Here is a 25,995-nt window from a genome sequence, read left to right on the forward strand (position 1 = left end):
GCTTTCCAGCTGGTTGAGAACATAGCCACAAGAACAACATGCTTGGGAATTTTCCACCTGCTCATTTGACGCAGGACAAGAAAGAAACCATTCATTTCCTGACAGCATGTCTGAAAACTGGAAGTGGAATGGTTATTTAGCGTGTTTGGGTTTTTTGGCAATCTGATTCATGGTTTTTGAATGCTTGTGGTTGCCAGTTCTTGATGCAACAGACAGATCTTCAGGGCATCAGAGCATACTGTGCTCTATTCTCTGTTTTGTTCTCCCTCTAATATCAGGATAAATAAAAGTATTTTGAGGTCTATCCTCTTCCATCAAGCCTCTGGGAAAGAAGAAAGAAAGGGCGGGGGCGTGGCTGAGCATGGAAAATTTTATGAAATTGCTCATGGGTTTCCTTTTCATGTAAAATTTCCCTGAAATTTTCCCCATGACTCATTTCCTTCTTGACTCCCTTTTAAGTCCATAGTTTGGGCTTCTTTTTTTTTTTTTTTTTTTTTTTTTTTTAAGACAGGTAGTTTTTTCCTGCCCAGTGTGATGCGAATTTTGCAAAGGTGTATATTCAGTGTTGAAGTTATTCTGCATCTTCTGAGTGCTTAGACATTACAGTCTGTTCTCCATAAGGACAGATGTCCTTTTTTCTCTAACTTCTCTTTATGGCCTGTGGGCAAAGATAGGAAACAAGGAATGTACTTCCAAAGAAAACTGATAGTAGTCAGAGCTGTATTGTGTGAGGGAAGAGGTGGTGGGAAATGGGATGTTTTATTTTTAGCAGATGTCTTGTTGATGGTTGCAAAGGTCTTGTATTGACAGAAGGTCAATGAGGGAATTTGTTATGGTTTCATAACTTCTGACTTGCAGTTTTCAGTTCATGCCCATGTACGCTTTTTCTGCTGGAATATAGACTTCTCTAGAACTCATTTCCTGAACTGTCACCTAGCACCTTTACAGTGGTAAGGGTAGCTCTTTTCTGGATCTAAAACTTGCATGACTGATTCCTTTTTATTGGAGAAACAGACATGCTGTCCAGTGTGAGAGATGTGAAAGGTTGATAGAACGTCCTTTACCAACCTGTAGTCATTGCTGTTCGTAAAATAAGTTCTATGCAATCAGTAAATACTTTATTTACTGTGATACATCTAGTCTGACCAAACTCTTGGGCATGCTTAAAGCTCTACAATATAACTTTTTTCACAAGGGAAAAAAATCAAGTCTCTCAAGGTTCTTTGAGTACTTCTAAGACAGGGCTTACTACTTTTGTAGAAATATCCACAACATGTTCTTCTAGTGCAGTTAAAGTTTAGTATAACCATTCAATGCGTTTGAAGCATTATAAACCCTTGAAGATCATGTCAGTGTTTCTTGAAATATCTTATTCTTTAAATGGTTGTATGATCTGATCACCAGACTGTTTGGATGCTCCTCGCAGTGAATTAAGGCCTGTTCTCTTCTCCTCTCTTTTTCCTGTGTCATTCCAGGGTTCAGATAAACCATATTATTTACAAGACCTGAGTCTTTCAAAAAAGCGTGTGATCTCCCTAGTGAAACAAATGAAATTATTTAAATTCTAATTGATTAATTTGTTGGAAAACAAAGCTTAAATACTAGAAGTAAAATTGCCTATAGAGGTTGATTTAGTTTTGATCTACACATTGGTAGTATATTTAATTCACGTGAACATATACTACTTTTTCTGTAACTAGTTGTTTTCTTTCTCTGAAGGTATAAGCAGCAGAATGAAGAGCCTTGAATGAAGAATATAACTTACTCTTTAATTAGAAATGTACTTGCCTGTCCTGCTCATAATCACTGCAGTCCTCCTAATGTTGAAAATTTCATAGTTAAACTTCTTTATCCTTTATGAAAAAGGAGCTTATTTTGAGCAAAAACTTGCTGCTGTGTTTGATTTTTACAATGCTGTTTTTGTGTTCTTGTCTCTGAATGTACGAATGGCTATAAGTATTTGTTGAAAGGCCAAGTTCTTGTAAATTAGATGCATGCTCAGAAAGTCCCTTGATAAACTAGAAAAACTAAATTTCTTAACTTAATCACTGTTTACTCTTTAGAATTACAAATAGTTTGACTGGAGGCAAATGTGGCGGTTCCTGAGTTGGCAGAAAAATTATCTGGTGAATATAGCTGTCATGACAAAAGGAAGAAAATTTTTTGAATCAAAGTGACACTTAAAATGTTACCACTTTAATGACTGTACTAAGTAGTCCGCTGTTAAGGACTGGTAGCCTGTTACTCATGTATTTATACATATATAAAGAGTACGTATGGGGCAGGAGGTTGGGGTACTCATGGCATTAGTAATAGCTTACAACCTTGGGACTATTAGAGGATAAAGGGTTAACTTCACAGCGTAGTGAGTAGGGAGTCTTTCTGATGTGTGTTTTATTATCTGTACGTTACTTTTTTAAGTTATAATTTATTTCAAAAATAGAACTGGCTAAGGGAAAATTCTAGTGGTTATGGGGATGCCTGCCCAGTGTGGATCTGGCCTAGGGTGATCTTTGACTATGTACGGTTATATGGAAAATAAGTTTGGTTGATCAAATTCAGTAGTGTTTGTAAAGTGTTTCGCTGTTCATGCTACAGTATTATATTTGTCCAGTTTATCTAAATGAAGACTGAAGCTTCATTGGTTAGCAATTATCTTTATGGAAACAAAATTATTAAATTGAAATATATGTCAATAGCATAATAGTGGGAGATGTTAGATATCCACATGCTGGTATTTTCACACAGGGCAACCTTATGGAAGGCTGTTGTGGACAAACTATTGTTGGCTACGTGACCTGAACTGAATAGCCTTCCATAAACGTTTGATTAAATGGTCTAATGGTAACTTCTGGCTTCAGACTTTGTGGAGGACAAGCCTGTGACAACTAAAATAGGGTCTGAATCTAACACAGTTTTCCCAAACGTCTTTGGGTGGCACTGATGGAAGAATATTCTTGTTTAAATCAGCGGGAACAAACTGAATGAAAACTGAAGAGGGAGCTGTTTTGCAAAAGCACTTCATTTTGCAAGCAGCTTTTTCATAGATGGAGCTTATGACTCTCCACATGTTTAGTCACTTCTTGTACGTAAAAAGAAATACGGCAGTTTTCGTTGTCACTTCTTAATCCTTTTCATATGTGAATGTCAGCGAGTCTGATAACTTGGGTCTTGAACTGATCTCTAAAACAGCTTGAAAGGGCTAAACTTCATTATCTGCTGAAACTCTGTTCAAAACTCCAAGCTCTGTGGGTGTACACCAACAGTTGCATGTTCTTATAGGAAAACTTCTATTCATAACAGGAAACTCCTCCAGGGCATCCTATACCTTGTTCTTTCCCTCCCTTTTCTCAGAAGAAAAACTTGAAAAAGTATTGCCTGAATTAGTAGTTTGCATTTGGAGAGTTCTTACGTCACAAAGCTGTGAGGAGAGTGAGGCATCCCTGAGGATAAGTGTTTCTTTAGCTTTTCCTACTGTGATTGCAAATTTTACTCAGAAGTTCTAAAATATTAACCCCCTGTAGATCAAGCCTCCGTGAAAATAAGCTGTATGTATACTTGCTCTGTCATAGGAAGAGAAAATGGAGTTTTCTTTTGTGAAATTAGATTATAGGGTCAGCCTACTGAATAGAGCAAGGCAGCACGAGGAATGAGAGGAAATAATTCCAGTGACCCAACTTAAGGCATTTTGTAAATGCCCAGAATGAAAAGGAAATTCATCTTTGACAGATTGGTACTAGGCTGGCCAAATTCAAAATTGCATAAGGTGGTTTTGATTCAGGATTATAAGAAGTCTGTACTACTCTGCTGGTATGAAGCAGAAAACAGCTGATTTCTTTTCAAGTTAATCTTTTCTCTCAAAGATTTGAAAAAAAATAAACAACTAAACCCTTACTCCAGAAACACAGTAATTTTGTTATAATACACATACAAAAGAGGTGAAAGCTGACTTAAAAGGCAATTCTTAAAATTCAGTTCTTTTGACTTCAGTATCTATTTAAGCTAAAACATTGAAGAAGAAACGTGCTCCTTTACATAAGCACGTCTCGCTCCGGAAGCTGCTTGTGGTTTTATGTTTCATCATAATAATGACAGCTTACATGTGCTGCCAAGAGCCCTTTACTTTTTCTTCTTGTGCTCGGGCTGTGCCAGTGAGATACCTTTAAGGTGAGAAAATGCATATTTAACAAATCCTGTCATTGCTGCCTATTCAGTGAGAGAGCTTTGTGTGTGAACTTCTTACCCCATTGCACCAAGTGTAATTGCTGATGTTTCTATGGAGCAAAGTCTCATTTTAAAAAAAACAAACAAACAAAAACCCAGATGATAATACCAAATACTGGAATCAGATGTGATTTACAAGGAAAGGCTTATGTGAATAATAAAAATTATTTGTATATAATTACTGTAGTATATACAAAAAGTGTTTTTGCCTTCTGCAAGGAGATCAATGGGAAGGTTCATCTGATGTTGTTAGAAACTTATTTGGAAAATGAGTTGTTCCGTAATAAAACCTTGATCCTTTACATTTTTTTTGTTTTTATCCCCTAATGATATTCCCTTCAAATCACCAACGGCAGCTTTATCTTCACATCCTTTGCTTGATGGGAATATATCAAAGAGCAGCACAAGCTGGGACTGGTGCAGGGCTGTGCATGTGCTATTTGACCAGCCAGCTGCTTCCAGATGGAATTTGTGTGGCTGTGTTATTTCAGTGTACTCTCTGAAAAGAGTGTTAATTTGTCATATGAGTGAACTGATAAAAGTGGAGGAGGATCTAAAAATGCTGGCTTTGGTGACTATTGCTAGCTTACCTTTTACAACAGAAACTAACAAAATGTGACTTTTCTTTTTTTTCCTCCTGTTCCCTATTCTCTGTAGCAAAAGAAAAACCTCAAACAAACAAATTTTGTGCTAGTTTTGGCTGGGGTAGAGTTAATTTTCTTCATAGTACCTGGTATGGTGCTATGTTTTGCATTTGTGTTGGAAACAGTGTTGATAACAGGGATGTTTTAGTTACTGCTGAGCAGTGCTTACACACAGTCAAGGCCTCTTCTGCTTCTCACACCACTCCAGCAGCGAGTAGGCTGGGGGTGCGTGAGAAGTTGGGACAGGCCACAGCTGGAACAACTGACCCCAACTGACCAAAGGGATATTCCATATGATATGACATCATGCTCAGCAATAAAAAGGTGGGGAAGAGGAAAGAAGGGAGGGATATTCAGAGTGATGGCGTTTGTAACAGTAAGAGTTATCTGTGGTGGAGCCCAACTTTCCTGGAGATGGCTGAACACCTGCCTGCCAATGGGAACTCGTGGATGAATGCCTTGTTTTGCTTTGCTTGTGTGCACATCTTTTGCTTTACTTATTAAACTGTCTTTATCTCAACTCATGAGTTTTCTCACTTTTTTACCCTTCTGATTCTCTCCCCCATCTCACAAGTGGAGAGTAGGAAGTGGCTGCATGGTGCTTAGTTGCTGACCAGGGTTAAACCATGACAATTAAAAGAGAACTCTTATTTAATAGCATAGGTAATGATATCTTTATTAAAAAATAAATTACTCTATGCAATTAAAACTTTTCTAAATATTGATTTAGAAGATTGTTTACATTTCTTTATATATTCAAATCCAAGGTAGAGGGAAAGTGAAGACATAAAGAATAGTTTCATGAACATTTATCTTCAGTATGTTTTTTTGAATACTTGATTCTGATGTTCTCATCAATACATAAAAATTAGTAAGCAAATTTAATTGCTGATGATTGATTCCTTTTACCAGCAGTACTTTAATAGTATATCTGTTTGATCCCAAAATAAGAGATATTTTTAAAATGTTTTTGTGGAAGTTTCTTTTCTTACTGTAATGGTTCAATAAAATGTTCAGCTGTGGCTGAATTGGAAAGGAAATACACGTTGTTGTAGCTTGTATCTATGTTGAAAAAAAATTTACAATATAATAAATCGTAGCTGTTGTTGAAAACTCTGGGCTCAGCAGGAATCTGTGTTTCCTCAAGTTGTTTTGAAATTTTCTTCTTATTGTACTTTTGAAAACTTTTTTACAACCAACTTTACTCATCCTTCAGTGAGTTAGACAAGGGTTCTTGGGAAAAATGGGTTATGGAAAACTCAACCTCATGTACGCCTGAGTCAATATATTAATCTTCTGGGTTGTAATTGGCTTCAAATTGTCTTTGTTAAAGGCATGTTGTTTTGCCTTGCTTAGCTGTAATAAACGGCTTTCCAGTAGCTCTAGGCTTTCACTTTGACATAGTATGTTCCTCTATTCCCACTGCTGTGTTGTTTTGGTTCTTTCTGTCCTCTCTCTCTGGCTGTTAATCTGCAACAACAGCAGGAGCAGTTAAAAATCATCTGTGTGAGAGGAAAGTTTTGAGTGGTAAGCAACTTTACGTAAAATTAAAAATGATATGTTTTAGACTTTAAAAATTATGGGCTTCATGTAAGTTATTTGTGTTAATCCAAGTATATAATTGGTACTATAATAGCCTGAGATTTTTCTCACAGCACATTTGTAGATATCACAGTAGAAGTTGCAAACATTTATCTTCTATTTAAAAATGTATTATTAATCTTTAAATAAAACAATATAATTCTCAATGCATTTCTGTGGAGAGCTTTTAAGGCCATCTACGTATTAAGTGAAACCCTCATGGGAAGACAGTACTCTTGCATAAATTCAGATCCAAGTACATCCAAGAAATCATATTTAGTGTTAAGATTGGAAGAAGTGTCTGCATATATCCCCCTGTGAAAGTCAAAAATAGGAGTTTTTAACTTAATCACAACTTAACTTTTTCAGAGGTGTTACTACCTCAGTCGCCGCTCAATGTGGATCTGCTGAGGGGAGAAGTCAGAACTCTGAGGGGCAGGACCCTTGCCTTGCTTGTTGCTGAGGCTCTTAGTGCCGTTGTGGAGAATTAGGTTTAAGACCCTGCTCAGTATGAGTTAAGGTATATAGCAGTGAGTGTTTCTCATTAGGTGCCTCCACTAGGATAGAAATTCACATACTCTTCATTCTGCCCATGAGCTTGGAAAGCAGCGTCCCTGCATGTCGTCTTGGTTTTATGCCTCTGAGAAAGATGGCAAGTTGACCCAACTGCTAGTTGATTAATACATAACATTTTAGTAAGGAGTTGGAAGAATTTTACTGTTCCTTGTTTGATGAAGGACTTGTAACTATAATTTCTTTAAATAGTTTCCATATTTTGTTGGTATTTACTTATGCTAGCATAAATGAATAGCTTTCAGGTGATACTCTGTCTTCGATCCTTGTGTTGCATCGTTTGCCATCGCTACTCTTTGTTTGCTTGATGGTCATATTGGCAACAAAAATATTTTGGAGCTGAACATCTCTCTATAGGATAAGATAGCTGTCTGTTCCATGCTCAGATAAAAAACGTTGCTTAGCTCTGGGACATAAGAATATTTCATAGTTAATGCTGTTATTTTTAATGCTGGTGCTTCTGTGTTCAACTTTGTAGCTGTGTTTTGTGGTGTTTTTTCTTAACTTCAGCGTTCCTTGAGTCATGCCAGAAGTGGACTAATTTTCTTGAGGCTTTATTGTTTGAATGCAAAGTGCCCAAGTATGTAAAAATATACTGTCCTTTGGTTATTTGGGAGTACTTTCTGAAGACACAGGGAGAAGCCTCAGACTGATGAGGAAGAGAGGGAAGTAGAATGTCGTGAGCATCTGTTTTTGACCAGTTCATGATTTATAATTTCCCCAATAAAAATACCACCTCCGCAATGCCCATTGCAATGAACTCATTAAAGGCATTTTAAGAGCTGTGATTGTGTTTGGGAATTCCTCTGCAAATGCAGCTAGAAAGATGTATGTGCTTTCTTGTATATATCCTTAGCCAGTTGCCCAGGTACTTCACTTATTAATGAGCATATTTTACAGCTTGAAGATAAGCTCTTCTGGCTTCTGTTTTTGCAATATTGGCATGCTAATCAGAAATAGCAGATTCTTTCCAGGAATTCTGTATTTTTGTATAACCTTTTTTTTTTTTTTCTGAAAGGTCAGGGCACTTGGTAAAAGAGCAAGCATGTGCCAGGATGTGTTCCCACTTCGGAATAACTGAGAGAAGGCTAGGTCTTTTTGGAAGATAAATTCTTATAGCAAGAGAGGAGAAAAAAAAAAGGGGGGGGGAGAAAAATCCTTATAATTAATTGCTAGATCACTAACTTAAAATCTGTCTGGCCCTAAAGAAAAGTCTAGCTACAGCTGATAATAAACATGTTCCATGACTACAGAAACTGCTATGAGAAGATTCCCGATTTAGATATTTCTGGTAGCATGATCTGCACAGCCAAATCTGGATTATATCTTCCTTTTTTGGATATGATTTATCTGGTACAAATATTGAGTTGTTGCATTTCCATTTAGATTCTTTTTTTTAAATTATTATTTCTTTTAAGGGAGAGAGGGGATAGCAATAAATAACCTTCTCCACACTATGTCTGCCTTGTCACCTGTCTCCTTTATCTTCTACATGATAGTTTTGGTGGAGGTCAGAGTATTCTTTATCTTCTGGTCTCTCAGGCCTGAGGTATGAGCAGCATAGTTTCCTTAACTATCCAAACGGTTTTTTACTTCAACGATCGATCTTTTAGAAGTTGTTCTTTCTTTTTGTTCCTTTCCTTTATCACTTTGCAGCTTTTAAGGCATTTTTGTTGCAACTGTCAGCGGTACTGAGTTGGAGACTGGAAGTGGTCAGTTGGTCTATAACAATGCCCCAGGTGTGTGTGGGAGGCTCTTTATCTATAGCTCTTGTGAGGCTTTCCTTCTTTCCTCTCCTTTTTTCCCTAATAGCTCTTGTTAAGCTAGAGCATTACTCACGTGTAAAATCTAGTAGTCCCTGAATAGCTATAATGGGTTATTTCCCTGACTGGGTCACTTGCTGTTCTGTAATTATTTCGTGGATACTTTGTTCTTGAATTGCCTAGCATCTATGTGTCCGCCACAGCATGTCTGTCTAATGAATCTGCAACTGCCAAATATATTTGCAGCTGACTTGAAACTCATTCTTACTGTAACATTGACTTGCTCTTTGTGATGGGAAACATAACACCTATTAAACCACTTGTAATTTTTTTTTTGTAAGCTCCTTTCAATTCTGGCAATTTTTATTAGAAACTGAGGTTCTGTTTCAAATGAGCTACTATTTTACATAATACAACGCTAAGAAGCTAAAAAATTTTAGTCTTAGATACCACTTTTTTCCATTTGTCTTCTGGCAGCTTAGTGAAGTATTGCATAAGCACTGGCAGATAACTTCCCTGGTTACTTTAGCATTGAATTACTTTATTTAGCTTCTGATACTGGTAATTTGTTATGGGATAAAATGACCTTTCTAAATGTTCATGCAAAACATTTTGTTGTTCATTTGTCAATAGCACTGAGTGCTATGTATACGCATATGTGTGTGTGTGTTTGTGTGTGTATATGTATATAAAACAAAGCTTCTCTTCTGATGGAAGAATCAAACTATAGCTTGTATCTTCCTGTGTGTTTGAGAGACCAAAGCCATTCAACTTTAACAAGAAACATGAGTTGTTTTAGTATACTGTATTGGTAAAACATTTTATGGCTTTGAGAACACTTAGAGTTTGAAGAAAAATGTTGTGTCTTTTATAGAATCAGATTCAGTAGCCCTGGAACCAGAAGCAACTTATCTGCATCAGCCTGCTGCTGTGCATGGGCTGAGAATCCCTGCTGAGCCTCGGAGCTTTATTAGTTCAAGTACAGATCCTCTAACTCAGCCGTGCGTCTTCCCAGGCAAAGCTTACATCTGTGCACAGCACTACACAAATGCACAAAGGAAGAGTTTACACTGTGAAATGCAACGCTCTGCTAGAAATGGTTTTGAAGACCTGGATTGACTCGAAGCCCTGAGGATGTCCCTTTGGAATACTGTCAGAAGGGAAGCTTCCCTTTGTAGCTGGTGAAAAGAAAGAATTACAGAGCTGAAGACAGGGTTAAGCTGCAGTCCTTAACACTGGTTTGTAATGTAATCTTGGAAATATCCAGATGTGCTGTTGACTGGTCCTGCTTGTGAGCTACGCAAACGAGATTTGAAGACTTCTCTAGAAGGCTCCAAAAAGCACAGCAGAACTTCATCTGTTACTGTAAGGTCTTGAAGCAGGAATATTATTAGTTAGTAGTGGGACACTAGCTTGGCAATGTTTTTGACTATATTGCTTTGGATGTTCCGTCTTCACCAAAACCTAGTAGAATGAGAAGAGGATTTCATGTCCAGAAATGGAACAAATACAAATAAACTGTTTCTGCTGCTTCTGGTGGGAATGAAACGTTTGTAAATTTTCTGCAGAACTACTGCATTTTTCCTCTTTTGCTTTGAAGCCTCCAGGTAACTGATCTACTGTTTCTACTATGCTTACCTTGGAAAGCAGCCAGCCTGTAAGCATGACTCACTAGAAAACTACAATTTATGTGGCTTTTAAAGTTGTTATAAACATGTGATATTTGCCAATGTGTAAGTATGCTTCGAAGTGCTGTGTATTTCTGATACGAAGTCAGCTCTGCAAAATTTCAGATTCTCTAAAGCATGGAATTTTCCAATTAAGTGGCTAGGACACTTTTAACATTATTTCCAAATTTTTTTTTTCTTTGTTATTTGTCTTGGAAATATATTTTTAAAAGCCTGAGGCGGTTGCACAAGCTCAAAGGCTTGGCAGAGTTATATACAATTGATAATAGCAATTTATCTTTACTGTAATTTAAAAAAAAAAAAGTGACATAAATTTGTCTGTAGGCACTGTTCTCCATCTCTTGTAGAGGCACTGTTTAGCCAGAATTACTTACATGGTAGGGAAATGAAGCTACGTCTCTAGTTTTTCTTTTCTTTAACAATTGTGAGATTAGGTAGAATCCATAATCCGATCTTGCAGTTGATTCTAGGTGGACACTCACTGGCTTCAGTAAGTTTGCTGTTGAGATTTCTAGCATGGGGCCTGCTGAAGTTTTACAGGATATAATGTGCTACTAAGAAAAGGAATAAAGTAGTTCAGCAATTGCTGCTGTTTTACAGGTGATGGCTGTCATAGTATAAAAGACATTTTAAAAAATCCCACAAAAACACAAAAAACCCATGCTGTAATATTACCCACCCAGAATCAAATTAAATTGTAGCATACATTATAACTGGAAAAGGAGGAATTATTTGGGTTAATATATTCTGTTCTATAACAGAGAGAGGTTTTTGTAAAGGATGGTCACAGCTCTCTGAAACTTTCTCCAAGTTGGATGCTTTGCTTAAGACCTCTGAAAGTCTGCTTTTTCGTCCTCCCTTTTTATTGCACTCTTCAGAATCATATGAGTTAGCATAAATTTTCTGTCATGCTGTTACTATACTAGTGATGGTTGGTGGTTTTCATAGCTTGTTGAACAGGATGTTTGAATTTTGTTCATATCCATCTGTATTTCGAGTTGTTATCCCAATGAGAGAATTCTGTCTTGACGAGGGTAGAAAAGTCATTAGAAGTTTCATGGATGTGTCCTTACACAGAAGGGAGTTGTGAGTTACTGTTCTGTAAGTAGGGTGAGAAAAGAGTTTATGTTGGAAATGCTGAACACAGCAAAGTTTTTAGAACCTTGGAAATTCAACATTTTTTTTTTAAATTGTATGTTCAGGATCTGTTGCAGTGCATATCAATAACATGAAGAGCTTTCACTGTTCTCAGGGAGTGATTTTGGTTCAACGCCAGCGGCAGAGATTTTAAGATACTCCACTGAGTACTCTACTAGTTTTGGCTTTGTGTAACTGTTCTTCAGCATGGAGTCCTTGATTTCTCTTCCCCAGCTGAGGATTTTATTGTGAAATAGGAACTTCTGAAATTACAAATGCCACCCCTCCCTGCCAAGAATAGCTGTGAACTCAAGTGTTGGGGTGCTCTTATGGAGGTGAAAAAAAAAGATTTATTGCTTTGTAACATCTCCAATTACAGACTGGAACTTTTAATCTGTTTTTTGTGATTTTCACTTGGATTTGTTACCTATCAAAGGTGGCCAGCTTTTTGGTTTGTTGTAGACGTCTAAAACCAGAGGACTTAGATTTGCCAGCTGTTAACTGCAAGTAGGTTGGTATTTTGTTTGTTTTCTGTTTTTTTTTTTTTTTTTTTTTTTTTTGTAAAGTGTACTGGGCTTAGAGCAGGTTTTACATGAAAACTGCAGCACTGACCACTATTCCATGTTTGTTGCAAGGCTGGTGGTTTGTGGCTTTTTTTTTTGTTTTTTTTTTTTTGGTTTGTTTTATTTAAAGACAGAGGATGAAGGAGATGGGGGGAACACAACAGCTGCTCTTCATCTGCAAAACCTATTTTTCATGACTTGTGAACCAGATCACTCTTCTTATAATGGTTGCTGTTTCGTACAGGTTTGTGGGGCCACAGTAACTTGAAGGATAGTATAGAGAAGAACTGTAAGCATGGAAAGCCATGACCAAGTAATTAAAAATTGTTTGTGTCTGTGCAATATGCATAATAAAAAATGAGGTAGCTTTTGGTAGGAAAAAGCTGTTGTGCAGTTCTTCCTGCAGCAGCTCAAATTTGTCAATTCATCTAGACCTTCTGAATATAGTAAGGAACAAAAGTATGCTACTTTTCCATAAGTCATTCTTTTTTTTTTTTTTTTTTTTTTTTTTTCCAGGAAGCAGCTGTAGCTGTTGCTTGACAGCCTCTTACAAATGATTTTAAATACCTTAGCTCATGCTCTCATTCAAGCTTTATTGGTCTAATGGTTGTCTGGAGCAACAGAGGAAAGAGTACAGGTAAACAAGAGTGAAAAAGCATCAGACTGGTGTCTGTACCCTGACTGAATTATCTGCTTACAGTATCTAAAGGCTGTGCTGCAAAGAATCTCAGCCAGGTTTTTTTTTGCATTTGGAAAGACACAATTACTTGGAAGACCAAATTAAATATTCTGTTAAATTTTTTATTGAATTATAATAGTCAGATTAAGTCTTGACAAATAAAAGAGATAATAAATTGTAAATGCAGCAATAATCATATTTTATTGGTAATATTTACGGAAATTACTCATTAAGTATTGTACTTTGTGCATGTGTAAGCTAATATCTGCTATACGGTTAGAGAGGGTCGGGGATGTGGTTTGTGATTATAATTATCTTTTATTGCCCTGTCCTGTATTGTTTTATGATACATGTGTTAAATCTCTTAAAAGTTTTTAAATGCAAGAACTGAATAAAGGGGAAGTAGTTTCAATGGTCAAGTGCCTGTTTCTTCACCTGTTTTTTCTGTGATAGTGATCTGTGCCATATTTGTTGTTCTATAAAATACTGAAGTGCCTGAGAGAAGAGTCAGAAAGAAAAGGTAGTTCATTAAGAGGTCTGTGGACTGATGGAGCTTTTTGCCTGTATCTTGTGGGCTACTGATGAGAGTGGATATCTGCACAATTAATAATTCAGCTTCTTCCTGTCATTGCTTCCATATAACTGCTGCTATTTCTCAAGTTCTGTTAACTGTGACACAAGTAAGAAGTTACATGATCAAAGAGAATGGGGTAAGTTGTAGATCTGGAAATATAATGAATCAGTCTACAGAAGCTTGCTGTAAGCAATTTTCTTTTCAGAATACAATACTACATAGAAACTAGTTTCTTGTTTTGAGTGCAAGAATTGGTAAAAATTTCCTTTGAAATGTTGTTATGGGAAAAAAATCTATAAAATGCTTAAACAGAAAAGCCTGGTGATTTATTGAACTCAAAACATTCTGCTACAATGTGTCATTCCCACTGAAACTTTGTCTGGCTGATATTTTGTCACTTGGCCACCTGCTCAGTGGTTCCCAAGACCCTTTTGTTGTTTGCCTCACAAGCTGGGAAGGATTGTCCAGCTGCCTGCTCTCCTGTCTAGATAATTTTGTTTAGTAACTTTAAAAACTAGTGCAGAAGTAGAAGTTTGGGTCATTCATTTGGTGTCTTGTTTAATGGACACCTGGGAAGTTGGCAATCTTTGTTTCCCTCTTGTCCACCTCCTTGAAGTCAAATTCACTTCACTCAGATGAAAAGTTTTAAAACCTGTAATGGAAATGATATCTTCTGACTTGAAAATTGTGTTTCAGAATGCAAAATTGAATATGGGAGTTGGAATTTCCGGCTCACTTCTTTCATTTGCCATGCTTAGAGGAAACACAAACCTAAATTAAGTCAGTTTGCAGTTAACTGCTGGCTTTCTTTGCAGAACTGTTAGAGAAAAGGCATCACTGGCTGTCCGTGTGAGATTCTGCTTGATTTTAATTGAAAAAAATGTTTACATTTTCCACTGGTAGTTGACTGAGAGAAGAATTAAACCCAGTGCCTAGTATTCCCCATTCAGTTCTTGAAAACTAATGAACAGTTTTATTGCCCATACTGGTTGAATGAAAACATACTGACCGGTAATAATACAATGTTGTTTTATTGGCACTAAAGAACATGTCTTTATTTTTTCAGCAGTGTTATAAAACCTGATTTGCTAACTACATAATATTAAGTGCTTAAAAAAATCTCTCTAGTTGTCAGGCAGCTGACTCTGTCAGGTAGCATTGCTTAATTCCATGCTGTAGGTTAAATCTTCTTTTACATTGAATCTGGAAGATGAATTAACCTATTTGTACAAGAACTGTGAATTAGCAAGGAACCGCTAAGGAAACGTGAAGTGTGTGGTGAGTCTTGACTAATGTGAAACTTCTAGACCTTTAATTTTAGAACTTTTTTTTCTTACCAGATAACCTTAGTTTGCATCCTTTGCCAGCTTACAAGCCATAGAAGCAGTTGTGAAGAAAAACTTTGCTGTAGAGAACAGGTTATTTAAAACCTTTTGAAATCATCATCATAACAAGCTGCAGTTCCTCTCTCATTCCAGCTGTACCTTGAATAAAAGCATGTAGATGATAAGCAAAACAAGCCAAAATCCAATCACAGGAAGGTGCCTCTGCTTTATGTTACTATGCTAACACTTTATTTGCATAGAATATTGAAATACTTTCAAGAAAATATTCTAGTAAAAATGAAGTTTACAAAAATGCATCTGTTTTGGAAAGTAGTTTGTCACACTGTAGCCAAGAATTTTTAAAATTGACTGAAACATAAAACAAAAATTGTATTTTAAGAATGGCTGTTTCCCGTTACCTGGAGACAGAGCATGTTTTTCTTCTGCTATGGCAACGAGAACATGTGAAGTACAGTACCCCAATAACTTGGAGTTCTGCCACAAAATAGATGAAGAACTACAAGCCCGGTGTAAGAATGCTGTCTTTCTCACTGTTTGCAGCTTTCAGCCTGAATCTTAAAGTAATTTTGACTGTCTCCCCACAGCTCTGACCCACACAGGAAATGAAAGGTGACTTTAAGATGCATACAGGCCATAATACATGCTAAATCCAGTGCTGAGAGTGATTGCTGCATTACGGATAGTTGTCAGCAGCAGTAAGGGAATACATCTGTGCTTGGGTTCTGTTATTCAGACTTCCTGTCAAATCCTTTAATTCATTTCTCGGGTGTCTTACCTCTGACATGAATAATTTCCAATTTTCTTTGTTTTGAGATTTTTCAGAGTTTTAGATAATTTTACAAGTCCTCATTAAGTACTTCTTTTCCTTTGAGATTATTTGTTTGGTTTTTAATAATGTTTTGAAGTTGCAGGCATGTGCTGTGCATTGATTTGTAGCTGTTACTTCTCTTGTTGAAAGCATATGTTAGATTTGGGATGGCTGACGTGTCTGTAAAGATACTTCAATTCTGATCTAGGTGTTTAAGAGGCTGAGAGATGCAAAAGGATGATAATCGAGTCAGTTCCCTGTTGGCTTTGGTAGTAGGTGTCTGGGAGTTCCTCAGGTGACTAACACAATGGTAAACTGGGTACAGCAGCCCTTGTAGTGCCCGCGCAAGCTGACACCAGTGTGCAGAATCTGGCCTGGCCTGGCAGGACTCAGTAGCTGGGCCTGCGTGCCAACCGTGCAGTCCTCAAGCATCACAGCTTTCCTTTTCAGCAGGGTGTGTGGCCACTTGGAGCCTGCTGCTCTTCACCTGCCCAAACAAGCTGGAATTGCAAGGGAGGAGGGGAAATGGGGTGCGTATGGAAGCAGTATTGCTGTGTCGGGGTGGGAGATGTGGGATGTGGGGCTAGGAAAGAGGTTGCTATTGGGAAGGGAAAAAGGTGAGGATACAGAGCTGAGCAAAGACAAGGAAAAGAAGGTTTGTTAGGCAAGTTGCAGCACTGTGTGAACACAACAGAGACAGGGCAATTCCCAAACTGTACTGAAGCTTTAGTAGGACACAAAGTTGTCACTAGTTACTTGGTCTGACCAGAGGTGACTCTGTACAGTTTATGAACTTGCACACTGTACTCCTAGTTGAGGAGATGCTGGAGCTGGCTCCCTGTGGCACTGCGTGAGTTAGAGAGGGCATGTCGCTTCAGCTGTGCACCTGGTCTGGCGAGAGTGTCAAATCCAGCCTGGGGCTTCAGCCTCCTCTCTGCCCTCCCTGCTCTTAACACATGCAAAGAAATACTTTTGCTGACTAGCGGAGGGCAGGTGCTGTTGGCAGCCAACGTGCCAAGCAGCTTGTGTGATGAATATCCATCTTTGTTGGCTAAAATGAGAGTATATGTGAACATTTCTCAGCTGACGTGTAGGCAGGTGCATTTTAAGTCATGTAACCTATTGTCCAGGCTGTAAGTCCACCACCTAAACCCACAAACAAATCAAATGGGTTGAATGTGTTAACAATTTCACCTCATTCCTAAAATGAGCTTACTAAGCATTGTTTTCAGAAGGCAAACTGGATGGTTACTCTCTGCTGTAAGTTCTTCAAGTTGTCACAGGCTTCTTATTTTGGAGTTCTGCTCAAATTCATTAAGAGTTGTTTTTCTGTTCTCATATCTGTTTGCATACTATGTGCTTTATTGTGATGGAGGCAATGCAGAGACAAAGTCTACCCATTATTCTAGATAAAATGCATGTGTGCATGTGTAAAGATATGTAATGTACTATATATAAGAAAAATATGGTACGTATCACACTTTGAAAATGTGTCCGCAAGAGAGAAAAATGACATCAATTAAAAACACACATTATATCTTTTGTGTCTAAGAATAAATACTGCAGTGTTTAATCCCGTGGAATGCAATGTAACTTATATAAGTGTATGCTGTAATGTTAAAAAAATGCTGCTGGGCTGTGAGTTGAAAAAGAGAAACTTCAGAGCCTCCTCAGGTCTTTGCCATAGCTTGGATACTTTCATCTAAAAAAAAAAAAAGTTTGACACAGTCTTTCACATAAAATGCAGAAAATATTTCTCTTAAATATTTGGCTCCGTGCTGTAATTTGAGGGAAGGACCAGTGTAAACTCTGAAAAGCTCAGTCTGTAAACACCTGGCCTACATTGTTTTCCTAAGAGTCTAGGAGGATGAGAGAGCAGTGTCTTCGCTCCTTAACTCTGTGTTTACCTGTGTGCGGCTGTCAAGTATTTGGAAGTGGAATGTGCTCCTCTGTGTTGTCCAGCAGCTGCCTGTAGCCAGGGTGTCTGTCTGGCAGATGCCATTGTGTCTGACTGGGTGACCAGTGGCTCTGAGCAGCCTTGGAGGTGACCAGAACAGCTGGCTGAAGCTAAACAAGCTCATGTTCTGTGTCAGCTAGTGGATGTTACTACATGTCTGAAATCTGTCCCTAGATGTTTCCAGTTGGGTTTTTTGTGTTTGTTTGTTAAAAAAAATGCTTGACTAGATCCAGCATTTGAATTTGAATTTTAATAGTCTCTGCTGCCTTTTGCAGTAGTTTTCGAATCTTGATATGTCAGGAGAAGGCCTTTTCTTCTAGTCTTGCGCAATTAATGCTTTTCTTTGTGCTTTCTGTTGTTTCTGTCCTTCTCTAGGTTTCATCTTTTCTCCTCCGCTACCTTTATTTTGGACTTTCCCCACACATTTGTTTGCAGTAACAAATTCAAGAAGGCAGTTGGAGCATTGTTTCTTCAGTGCAGTGCTCCTGGAGGATCCCTTGATATGTTAAAATTGGTCCCACTTAGTGTGTGCACGTGTGGCCAGCTGGTTATTTAGTTCCTGCTTTTGGCAGGAAGGAGAGGGCTCTGTACTCCAGGATGTAAATAATGTGTATTTGTTTGAATTGAAATGTCATTGTGTTAAAATATTTCTGATACAACTATCAGCAAACATTTGTTTTTAGTATTACTCTTTTTTTTTTGCTGTGCTGCAGAAGTCAGGCTAAATACAGCTTCCTATATCCTCCTTACATCAACAAATTTGCATGACCTCTTCTCTTGGCCTTCCTCCAAATATGTACGGTTCAGGAAACTGTTAAACCTAAGAATATCCCCAAATAGAGCTCCTTTCTTGTTACTTGTCAACATGAAGTAGCAGAGGCAAATTCATGTGCTAGCAACACTAGCGTTGCCATTTCTTGACTTTTGAATACTTTACTGTGCAAACATTATTGCTATGGACATTGCACAAGACGCACTTGAGATAAATCCTGCATGTTACAGTACACAAGACTTAATGGATTACTTTTCCATTCCTCATTTTGAAATTAAAAACACCAGCTTCCTGTTTTTCTTGTCCTAAAGTCCTGTCTGTCCAAGCTCTTACAATTTCTAAAATAGCCTGTCCAAAAAGGAATTCAGTAACGTGACTGAAAAGTGACTTCTGCTTAACCTTTGGTTTTATAAACAATTGGTTGAGTCCGAAATAGATGAAAACAGTCTATTTTTAGGCCCCAATTTAGAGAATTGGTATTTCCACATTTGCCTTGTCATAGCTGGTAGTAGCCACTAAGTTTTAAAAGCTTGTAGCTGTTACAAATGCTTGGAGGACTGCTGAGTGTTCTGCCTTAATGCATTAAGAAGCTCCGTGCACTGTACATTTCAATTTATAATAAGGGATTCTAGCTGATAGCACAGACACTGAAGTATTTCAAGTCTAGACTACTGTCTTAAAAACGAAAGACGATCAGCTTTTTCTTGGAATAAGCTGGAAAATAACTGATAAGGACAGCTGAAGTACAGCAGGCTTCAAAAAGCCGCAGATTCTCAAAGCCAGGGTGAGTTGGGAGGTTTCAGCCGCTGCTTGCCTGCCCTGTTATGATGAGAAGGGAACTGGTGTTTGAAATGGCTGATCAGCCTCTCAAGGTTTGAGTGGTTTCTGAAAGGGCCTTGTTAGATGGGGAAGCTGAGTTTCTGCAACACTGGATTTAGCAAGAAGAAATAAAATGGAGAAATCGAAAAGCAAAGTTCCCTGTCTTCAGAAAATGCTAACATTGGTACTTTGCCAATGGCAGAGATAATGGCTGAAAAGTTTAATCTAACAGGTGTTCTGTTATATAGCTCTTCATACCTTTGTATAATAAAAATAGCTTACTGAAGATTTTAGAGTGGAACTACATATTGTAATAAGTGGAGGAAATTATGATGTAGCTGATACTTTTATGACCCCTTTCATATCCCAATGCGCCTTGCAGATCATTGTGTTTATAAAGTCGTTCTCTTACTGCTGCTTGTGAGGTTGAACATTTTGGTTGCATTTACTGTCATCATTTATTGTTAGCCATGGAAAAAAAGGAGGAATGTTACCTCATACTGGACCTATGGTCTTGAAGAATTATGTGATTTCTTTCATTTTCTCTCTAACATAATGCCAACTTTCTCTTTCAGAGCCATGGTGTCATGGAAAGGGATATATTTTGTACTTGCACTATTCTTGGGAAGTTTTTTTGGGAGTATATTTATGCTCGGTCCTTTTCTACCTTTGATGTTTATCTCACCGGCCTGGTATCGCTGGATCACCGATTGCGTTGTGGCCACTTGGCTCACGCTCCCAGTGGTAAGTTGCAGTTTGAGCCAAGTTTTGGGCAAATGTTCATAATCCCATTATTTAGTTTACTCACTAACACTTTTAATTTTATTTCATTTGTTTAAAGTTTCATATGCTTTTGTCAAAACAGGCCTTAACATACTTAGTATCTGTGGAGATGCAGGTTTTAGCTCAGTGTTGCAGATTGTGTGCCTGTCTACAGTCCCCCTCTTCTTCCACAGTTTAGTTTATATGTAAGTTAATGCTATGTCTTAATTGTACTCTTGAAAAGGCCTTTTCATGATATCTCCACCCAATGTCAGTTAGATGCTGATCAGAGAAGAGTAGGTGAAGCACTAGTAAGTAGGAGAATTTTTTAAATTACAAACTTCCTAAATGAATTGTCTTATAAACTCTTCTTTTCAACTGTGCTCCAACTATCTAATTAGGAAAATTATTCACTGTCTGGTACATTGTTGCTGACCTTCACTGTTCTCTTACTTAATCCTTTTAGAATTTAGTCCTTGTAGTTGAATTAGAGACAAAGTACTTCAGGTGAAAAAGAAGAACTTCCCCTAGAAATGAAGTCTTCCTCACTTATACTCTATCAACTTAGAATCATAGAACGGTTAGAGTTGGAAGGGACCTTCAAAGGTCATCTAGTCCAACCCCCCTGCAAGGAGCAGGGACATCTCCAGACAGATCAGGTTCCTCAGAGCCTCATCCAGCCTGGCCTTGAACGTTTCCAGGGATGGGGCATCCCCCATCTCTCTGGGCAACCTGTTCCAGTGTTCTACAACTTGCATTGTAAAACATTTTTTCCTAATATCCAATCTGAATCTACCCCTCTCTATTTTAAAACCATTGAACTCCTTGTCCTATCACAACAGGCCCTCTGAACAGCCTCTAAGCTCTTATAGCTATAGGAGTCAGGAAATCAATTACAAAGCTCTTGCCTCAGTTGTTCCTGAGGAAAGGCATTAGGAATGGGATCTGTCTCTTCATCTGTTCTCTAAAAACCAAGAGACTTTGTTCCTCTAGGCCTTTAAAGATTTGTTTAAATTTTCTGAAATAAAATGCTATATTGGCTTGCAGAAATGTGTATATTATGGCATAAAGGAAGATTAATCTTTATTACTTATCCAATAGTTCCTACTTTCTCTGTTTTGTGTGTTTTAAAGGGGTGTGAGCTGTTTTATATTCGAAAACTTTTGTTCTGTTCTTCATTACTAAATGTGTTCAAATTAGGAAGGAAGAAATAGTTACCAGTAAAGGGAATAGAGGGATTGTTATTTCTTACCATGATGAAATTTTTCTGAGTACCGACAGTGTCACAAAATTTACCCTTTCTGCTTGTTTATCTCCCTCTCCAAAATCAAATACTTGTCTTTTATTTGATTAGCTACCTGGGCTTTACAATTCTGGAATATTGCAAGTAGTTTGTGGTAACTTTTGAAGTCTGGAAGTTTTATTTCAGCCCACACTGAACCTAACTCAAAATAATTTTAATATTTTTGTGAAAAGGATTCTGTCTTTTAAGAATCTCGGGTATTTACATTCAAGAAAAAGGTCTCAAAAAGGTTTTGCACCCAAGCTTTTTGAGGCTCATTGTCTGCGTTAGTTTTCTCTCCTTACACTTACTCCATTCTTAGTCAGGAGAAGCAGGTACTTGGGTTTGTGTCTCTAGACAATAAAGTAATGTTGGACCAGTTGGAGTCCAGCAGGGAAGCTCTGACCCTGACCTCTGTAGATATAAGAAACTTCCACCTACCTTACTCCTCTGCCCTGTGTTATTTCCTTTCTAGCAGAGTCAGCAGGATGGGACAGTGAGTGGGTCTTAACTTCTTCAGTTTAGTTTGGCTTATACTAGCCAAGGATATGTAGACAGGACATCTGTTCATTATTATGTTTAACTAGATGTTGAATATGTAATAAGACTCTTATTAAACTATTAAAAAAAGGCTGCTTATCTCTTCTGAAAAGATGTTTACCATTTTGAGCTACACAATCTGTTCTGCTTTTGCAGTGGTCAATAGTTACTCTTGACAGCAAACACCTTTGCCAGAATTATAGTGATCTGACTTATTAATATTTGGCACATATAATGCTTTTTGTTCTGAAATCTCAAGCCATTTGCGATTGTGAGAATGTCATTCCAGTTTTACAGGTGACTTAAACTGAGAAATTTGTGTTCTTTGAGGTTCTGTGACACAGAGGTGTCAGAAATATGAACAGAACAAAAAGTTGTTTTATCTACTAGAGCTCTGTTTAAAATCCCGTACTTTGCTCTTTTTTTTTTTTTTTTTTTTGTATTTTTCTAGAGGAAGAATGGGAAGAGATGGTAAGAAGGTAGTTTGAAGTGCTTCCATTTTTTAATGTTAAGGCCAAATGTTAAGTTTATTCTTCTAGATGTCCAGTCACGTTTTGGTGGTTTCTTTTTCTGTTGTAACTGGATTGGACAGTGTCCTACCAGTGGCCCTAACTCTAGGGCCTTAAGTCATACCTTTAGGTAGCATCTGTTGTCTGCCTCTATTTCTTGGGATTTTGTACCTTTCCATGGTGTTTTCACTAGATATTAAAAGGCAAGGCACTAGCATTCAGTCATCTGTATTTTTTAATTATTTGCCTGGTCTTGGTCTCTTGCTGTAACCAGCCAGCACTCCTCTGTACACTTCCTTGCATGATTTGGAAATGGTCATGGGACAGAAACCATTTTGAATAGGCAATGTGGATGTGGCCACCTTGTTTCGGAGGTTGAAAGACTTTGGTGGTGTGAACGTGGCCAGAGCATGCTGTTGGGCTCTTTTGTTATATACAACTAGTCTAGCTTTATGTTTATGTCCAGCGGTCCAGGTTATGAAACTAGGTCCTCTTAAACTTACTATGTAGCTCTGGCCTGCTTTTTTCCTGTTGATAAACCACCAACATGTGATTTCTAACTTGACTTTTCAAAGTGAGTAAAGCAAGAAACGTGTTTTATATGTGAACTTCTAGCATCACAGGCTGTTCAGGCGAAATCGAGAAAGCTGTTTGCCTGGCCTCTTGTTTGTGACTTTACAAGTTTGAGGCTTATTTTGTGCTTTGGGATGGCACTTCATAGGTGCCTGTATACCAGTGTTTGTTTGGTGGTTAATGCGTTTTGCAAATTGTGAGGTGGAGGCCCAGGCTTTGAGGTAGCACTGTAGAGTTGTACAGACGTAGATCTACATCACAGTACTATGCTCAAGCTTCTTTTGATTTCTCTTTCTCCGCTGCTCTTTCTGCCGCTAGGTTCTAGCCTTTTTTGCAGGTGGAAGTCAAGCACAAAATGCTGACCTTTTGGACCCAAGCAGAAAGCAAGGCAGCTTCTGATGCCTTCCCAGCCCTGACAATATTGAGCAATAGATTATTTGTGCAGCCAGTCTCTCTTTAGATTTTACTTACCAAGTTCTAAACATAGAATTATTGAATCATAGAATCATAGAATTGGAAGGGACCTTCAAAGGTCATCTAGTCCAACCCCCCTGCAAGGAGCAGGGATATCCCCGACTAGATCAGGTTGCTCAGAGCCTCATCCAGCCTGGCCTTGAACGTTTCCAGGGTTGGGGCTTCCACCAGCTCTTTGGGCAACCTGTTCCAGTGTTCTATAACTCGCACTGTAAAAATTTTTTTCCTAATATCCAATCTAAATCTACCCCCCTCTATTTTAAAACCATTACCTCTCGCCCTATCACAACAGGCCCTACTGAACAGCCTCTCCCCATCTTTCTTGCAGGCCCCCTTAAGGTACTGGAAGACTGCTATAAGGTCTCCCCGGAGCCTCCTCTTCTCCAGGCTGAACAGCCCCAACTCTCTCAGCCTGTCCTCATAAGAGAGGTGCTCCAGCCCTCTTATCATCTTTGTGGCCCTCCTCTGGACCTTCTCCAACTGGTCCATGTCTTTCTTGTGTTGGGGGCTCCAGAACTGGACACAGTACTCCGGGTGGTGTCTCACCAGGGCAGAGTAGAGGGGGAGAATCATCCCCTTGACCTGCTGGCCACGCTTCTCTTGATGCAGCCCAGGATGCGGTTGGCCTTCTGGGCCGCAAGGGCGCATTGCCAGCTCATGTTGAGCTTCTCGTCTACCAGCACTTGCAAGTCCTTCTCCTCAGGGCTGCTCTCAATCCATTCTCTGCCCAGCCTGTATTTGTCCCTGGGATTGCCACGACCCAGGTGCAGGACCTTGCACTTGGCCTGGTTGAACTTCATGAGGTTGGCACAGGCCCACCTCTCCAGCCTGTCAAGGTCCCTCTGGATGGCATCCCTCCCTTCCAGCGTGTCGACGGCACCACACAGCTTGGTGTCATCGACAAACTTGCTGAGGGTGCCCTCTATCCCACTGTCCATGTCACTGACAAAGATGTTGAACAGGGCTGGGCCCAACATGGACCCCTGAGGGACGCCACTCATGACCAGTCTCCTCTTGGACATCAAGCCATTGACCACCACTTTCTGAGTTTGGCCATCCAACCAACTCCTTACCCACGGAGTGGTCCATCCATCAAACCCATGCCTCTCTAGTTTAGAGAGAAGGATGTCGTGCGGGACAGTGTCAAAAGCTTTGCACAAGTCCAGGTAGATGATATCCGTTGCTCGTCCGTTGTCCACCGATGCTGTCACCCCATCATAGAAGGCCACCAAATTGGTCAGGCATGATCTGCCCTTGGTGAAGCCATGTTGGCTGTCACCAATCACCTCCTTGCTCTCCGTGTGCCTTAGCATGGTTTCCAGGAGAATCTGCTCCATGACCTTGCCAGGCACAGAGGTGAGGCTAACCGGCTTGTAGTTGCCTGGGTCTTCCTTGTTCCCCTTTCTAAAAATGGGGGTAATGTTCCCTCTCTTCCAGTCATCAGGGATGTCACCAGACTGCCACGACTTCTCAAATACAATGGCCAGTGGCTTGGCAACTTCATCCGCCAGTTCCCTCAGGACCCGCGGATGGATCTCATCAGGTCCCATGGACTTGTGCACCTCCAAGTTCCTCAGATGTTCCTGAACCTGCTCTTCGAGTACAGTGGGTGGTTCTTCATCCTCACAGTCCCTGCTTGTGCCTTCCACAGCTTGGGTGGTGAGACAAGAGCCCTTATCGGTAAAGACTGAGGCAAAAAAGTCATTGAGTACCTCAGCCTTCTCTGTGTCCCAGGTAACCAGGACACCGGTTTCCTTCCGGAGGGGGCCTACATTCTCCTTGGACTTTCTTTTGTCCCCTACATACCTATAGAAGCTTTTCTTGTTGCTTTTTATATCCCTGGCCAGATTCAATTCTGTCAGGGCTTTAGTCTTCCCGATCCCTGGCCACTCGCACAGCCTCTTTGTAGTCCTTCCAGGCTACCTGTCTCCTCTTCCACCCTCTATAGGCTTTCTTCTTCTCTTTCAGTTGGTCCAGGAGCTCCTTGCTCACCCACGCCGGCCTCCTGGCCTTTTTGACTGATTTGTTCTTCAATCCATACTGATTCCCTTGCTTCTATTCCTACATAATAGTATTCTGGGAAAAACAGGGAAACCCAAGCTTAACATCAGACATAGATTGTAAAAGAGTGCTTTTTAAGAAGTGCTGTTGTTGTTTCCTCTGCTGTTAAACAGCTGACTGTTCCTGCAGGAAAGCTGGCTGCTTTATTTGAAAGCAGTCAGAAGTTTGTTTACCAGTGGCAATGTGAGTGAATAAGTGAAATGATATAATTCAGATTAATTTTTACTGCTAATGGGCTGATGCTTTTCTTCTGGGAGTAAAGCCGTAATATTGAGATGTTATTTCTAGGCCTTGCTGGAGATGGTGTTTGGCGCCAAGGTGATTGTCACTGGTGACGGATTTGTTCCTGGAGAAAGGAGTGTCATTATCATGAACCATCGCACACGAATGGACTGGATGTTCCTGTGGAACTGCCTGCTGCGATACAGCTACCTCAGACTTGAAAAAATCTGTCTCAAATCCAGTCTCAAAAGCATTCCGGGATTTGGTAGGTCACTAAACCCTTTAATTTGAAAGGAAAATGTGTGTAAATTTTGCCCAGCACTGTTCATACCCTGTTAAATGACATAGGTTTAAATTCAATTTCAGTATTTTTTTTATTTGTGTAAAATATGTGGCATATTGAGTGATTAAACCATAAATCTCCGGGAGGACACCAGGGCTACA

At 39.1% G+C, this 25,995-nt stretch overlaps 1 protein-coding gene across 3 annotated transcripts in view; it reads left to right on the top strand.

Annotated features, from left to right (window-relative positions):
• The window catches only part of LCLAT1 (lysocardiolipin acyltransferase 1), a 125,264-nt gene that overhangs the window by 22,865 nt on the left and 76,404 nt on the right, over nucleotides 1–25,995 (top strand). For 2 of the 3 annotated variants that reach the window (XM_086744930.1, XM_086744932.1), the window contains exons 3-5: nucleotides 12,690–12,810; nucleotides 19,704–19,872; nucleotides 25,618–25,816. In XM_086744930.1, the coding sequence (XP_086601056.1) occupies nucleotides 12,749–12,810; nucleotides 19,704–19,872; nucleotides 25,618–25,816 (430 nt within the window). In that variant the 5' untranslated portion in view covers nucleotides 12,690–12,748. The remainder of the gene's footprint in view (nucleotides 1–12,689; nucleotides 12,811–19,703; nucleotides 19,873–25,617; nucleotides 25,817–25,995) is intronic. The other variant, XM_086744931.1, reaches the window with a different exon arrangement.

This window comes from Chlamydotis macqueenii, chromosome 3, assembly GCF_036417535.1.
Source record: "Chlamydotis macqueenii isolate bChlMac1 chromosome 3, bChlMac1.mat, whole genome shotgun sequence".
In the NCBI taxonomy this organism is placed as follows: domain Eukaryota; kingdom Metazoa; phylum Chordata; class Aves; order Otidiformes; family Otididae; genus Chlamydotis; species Chlamydotis macqueenii.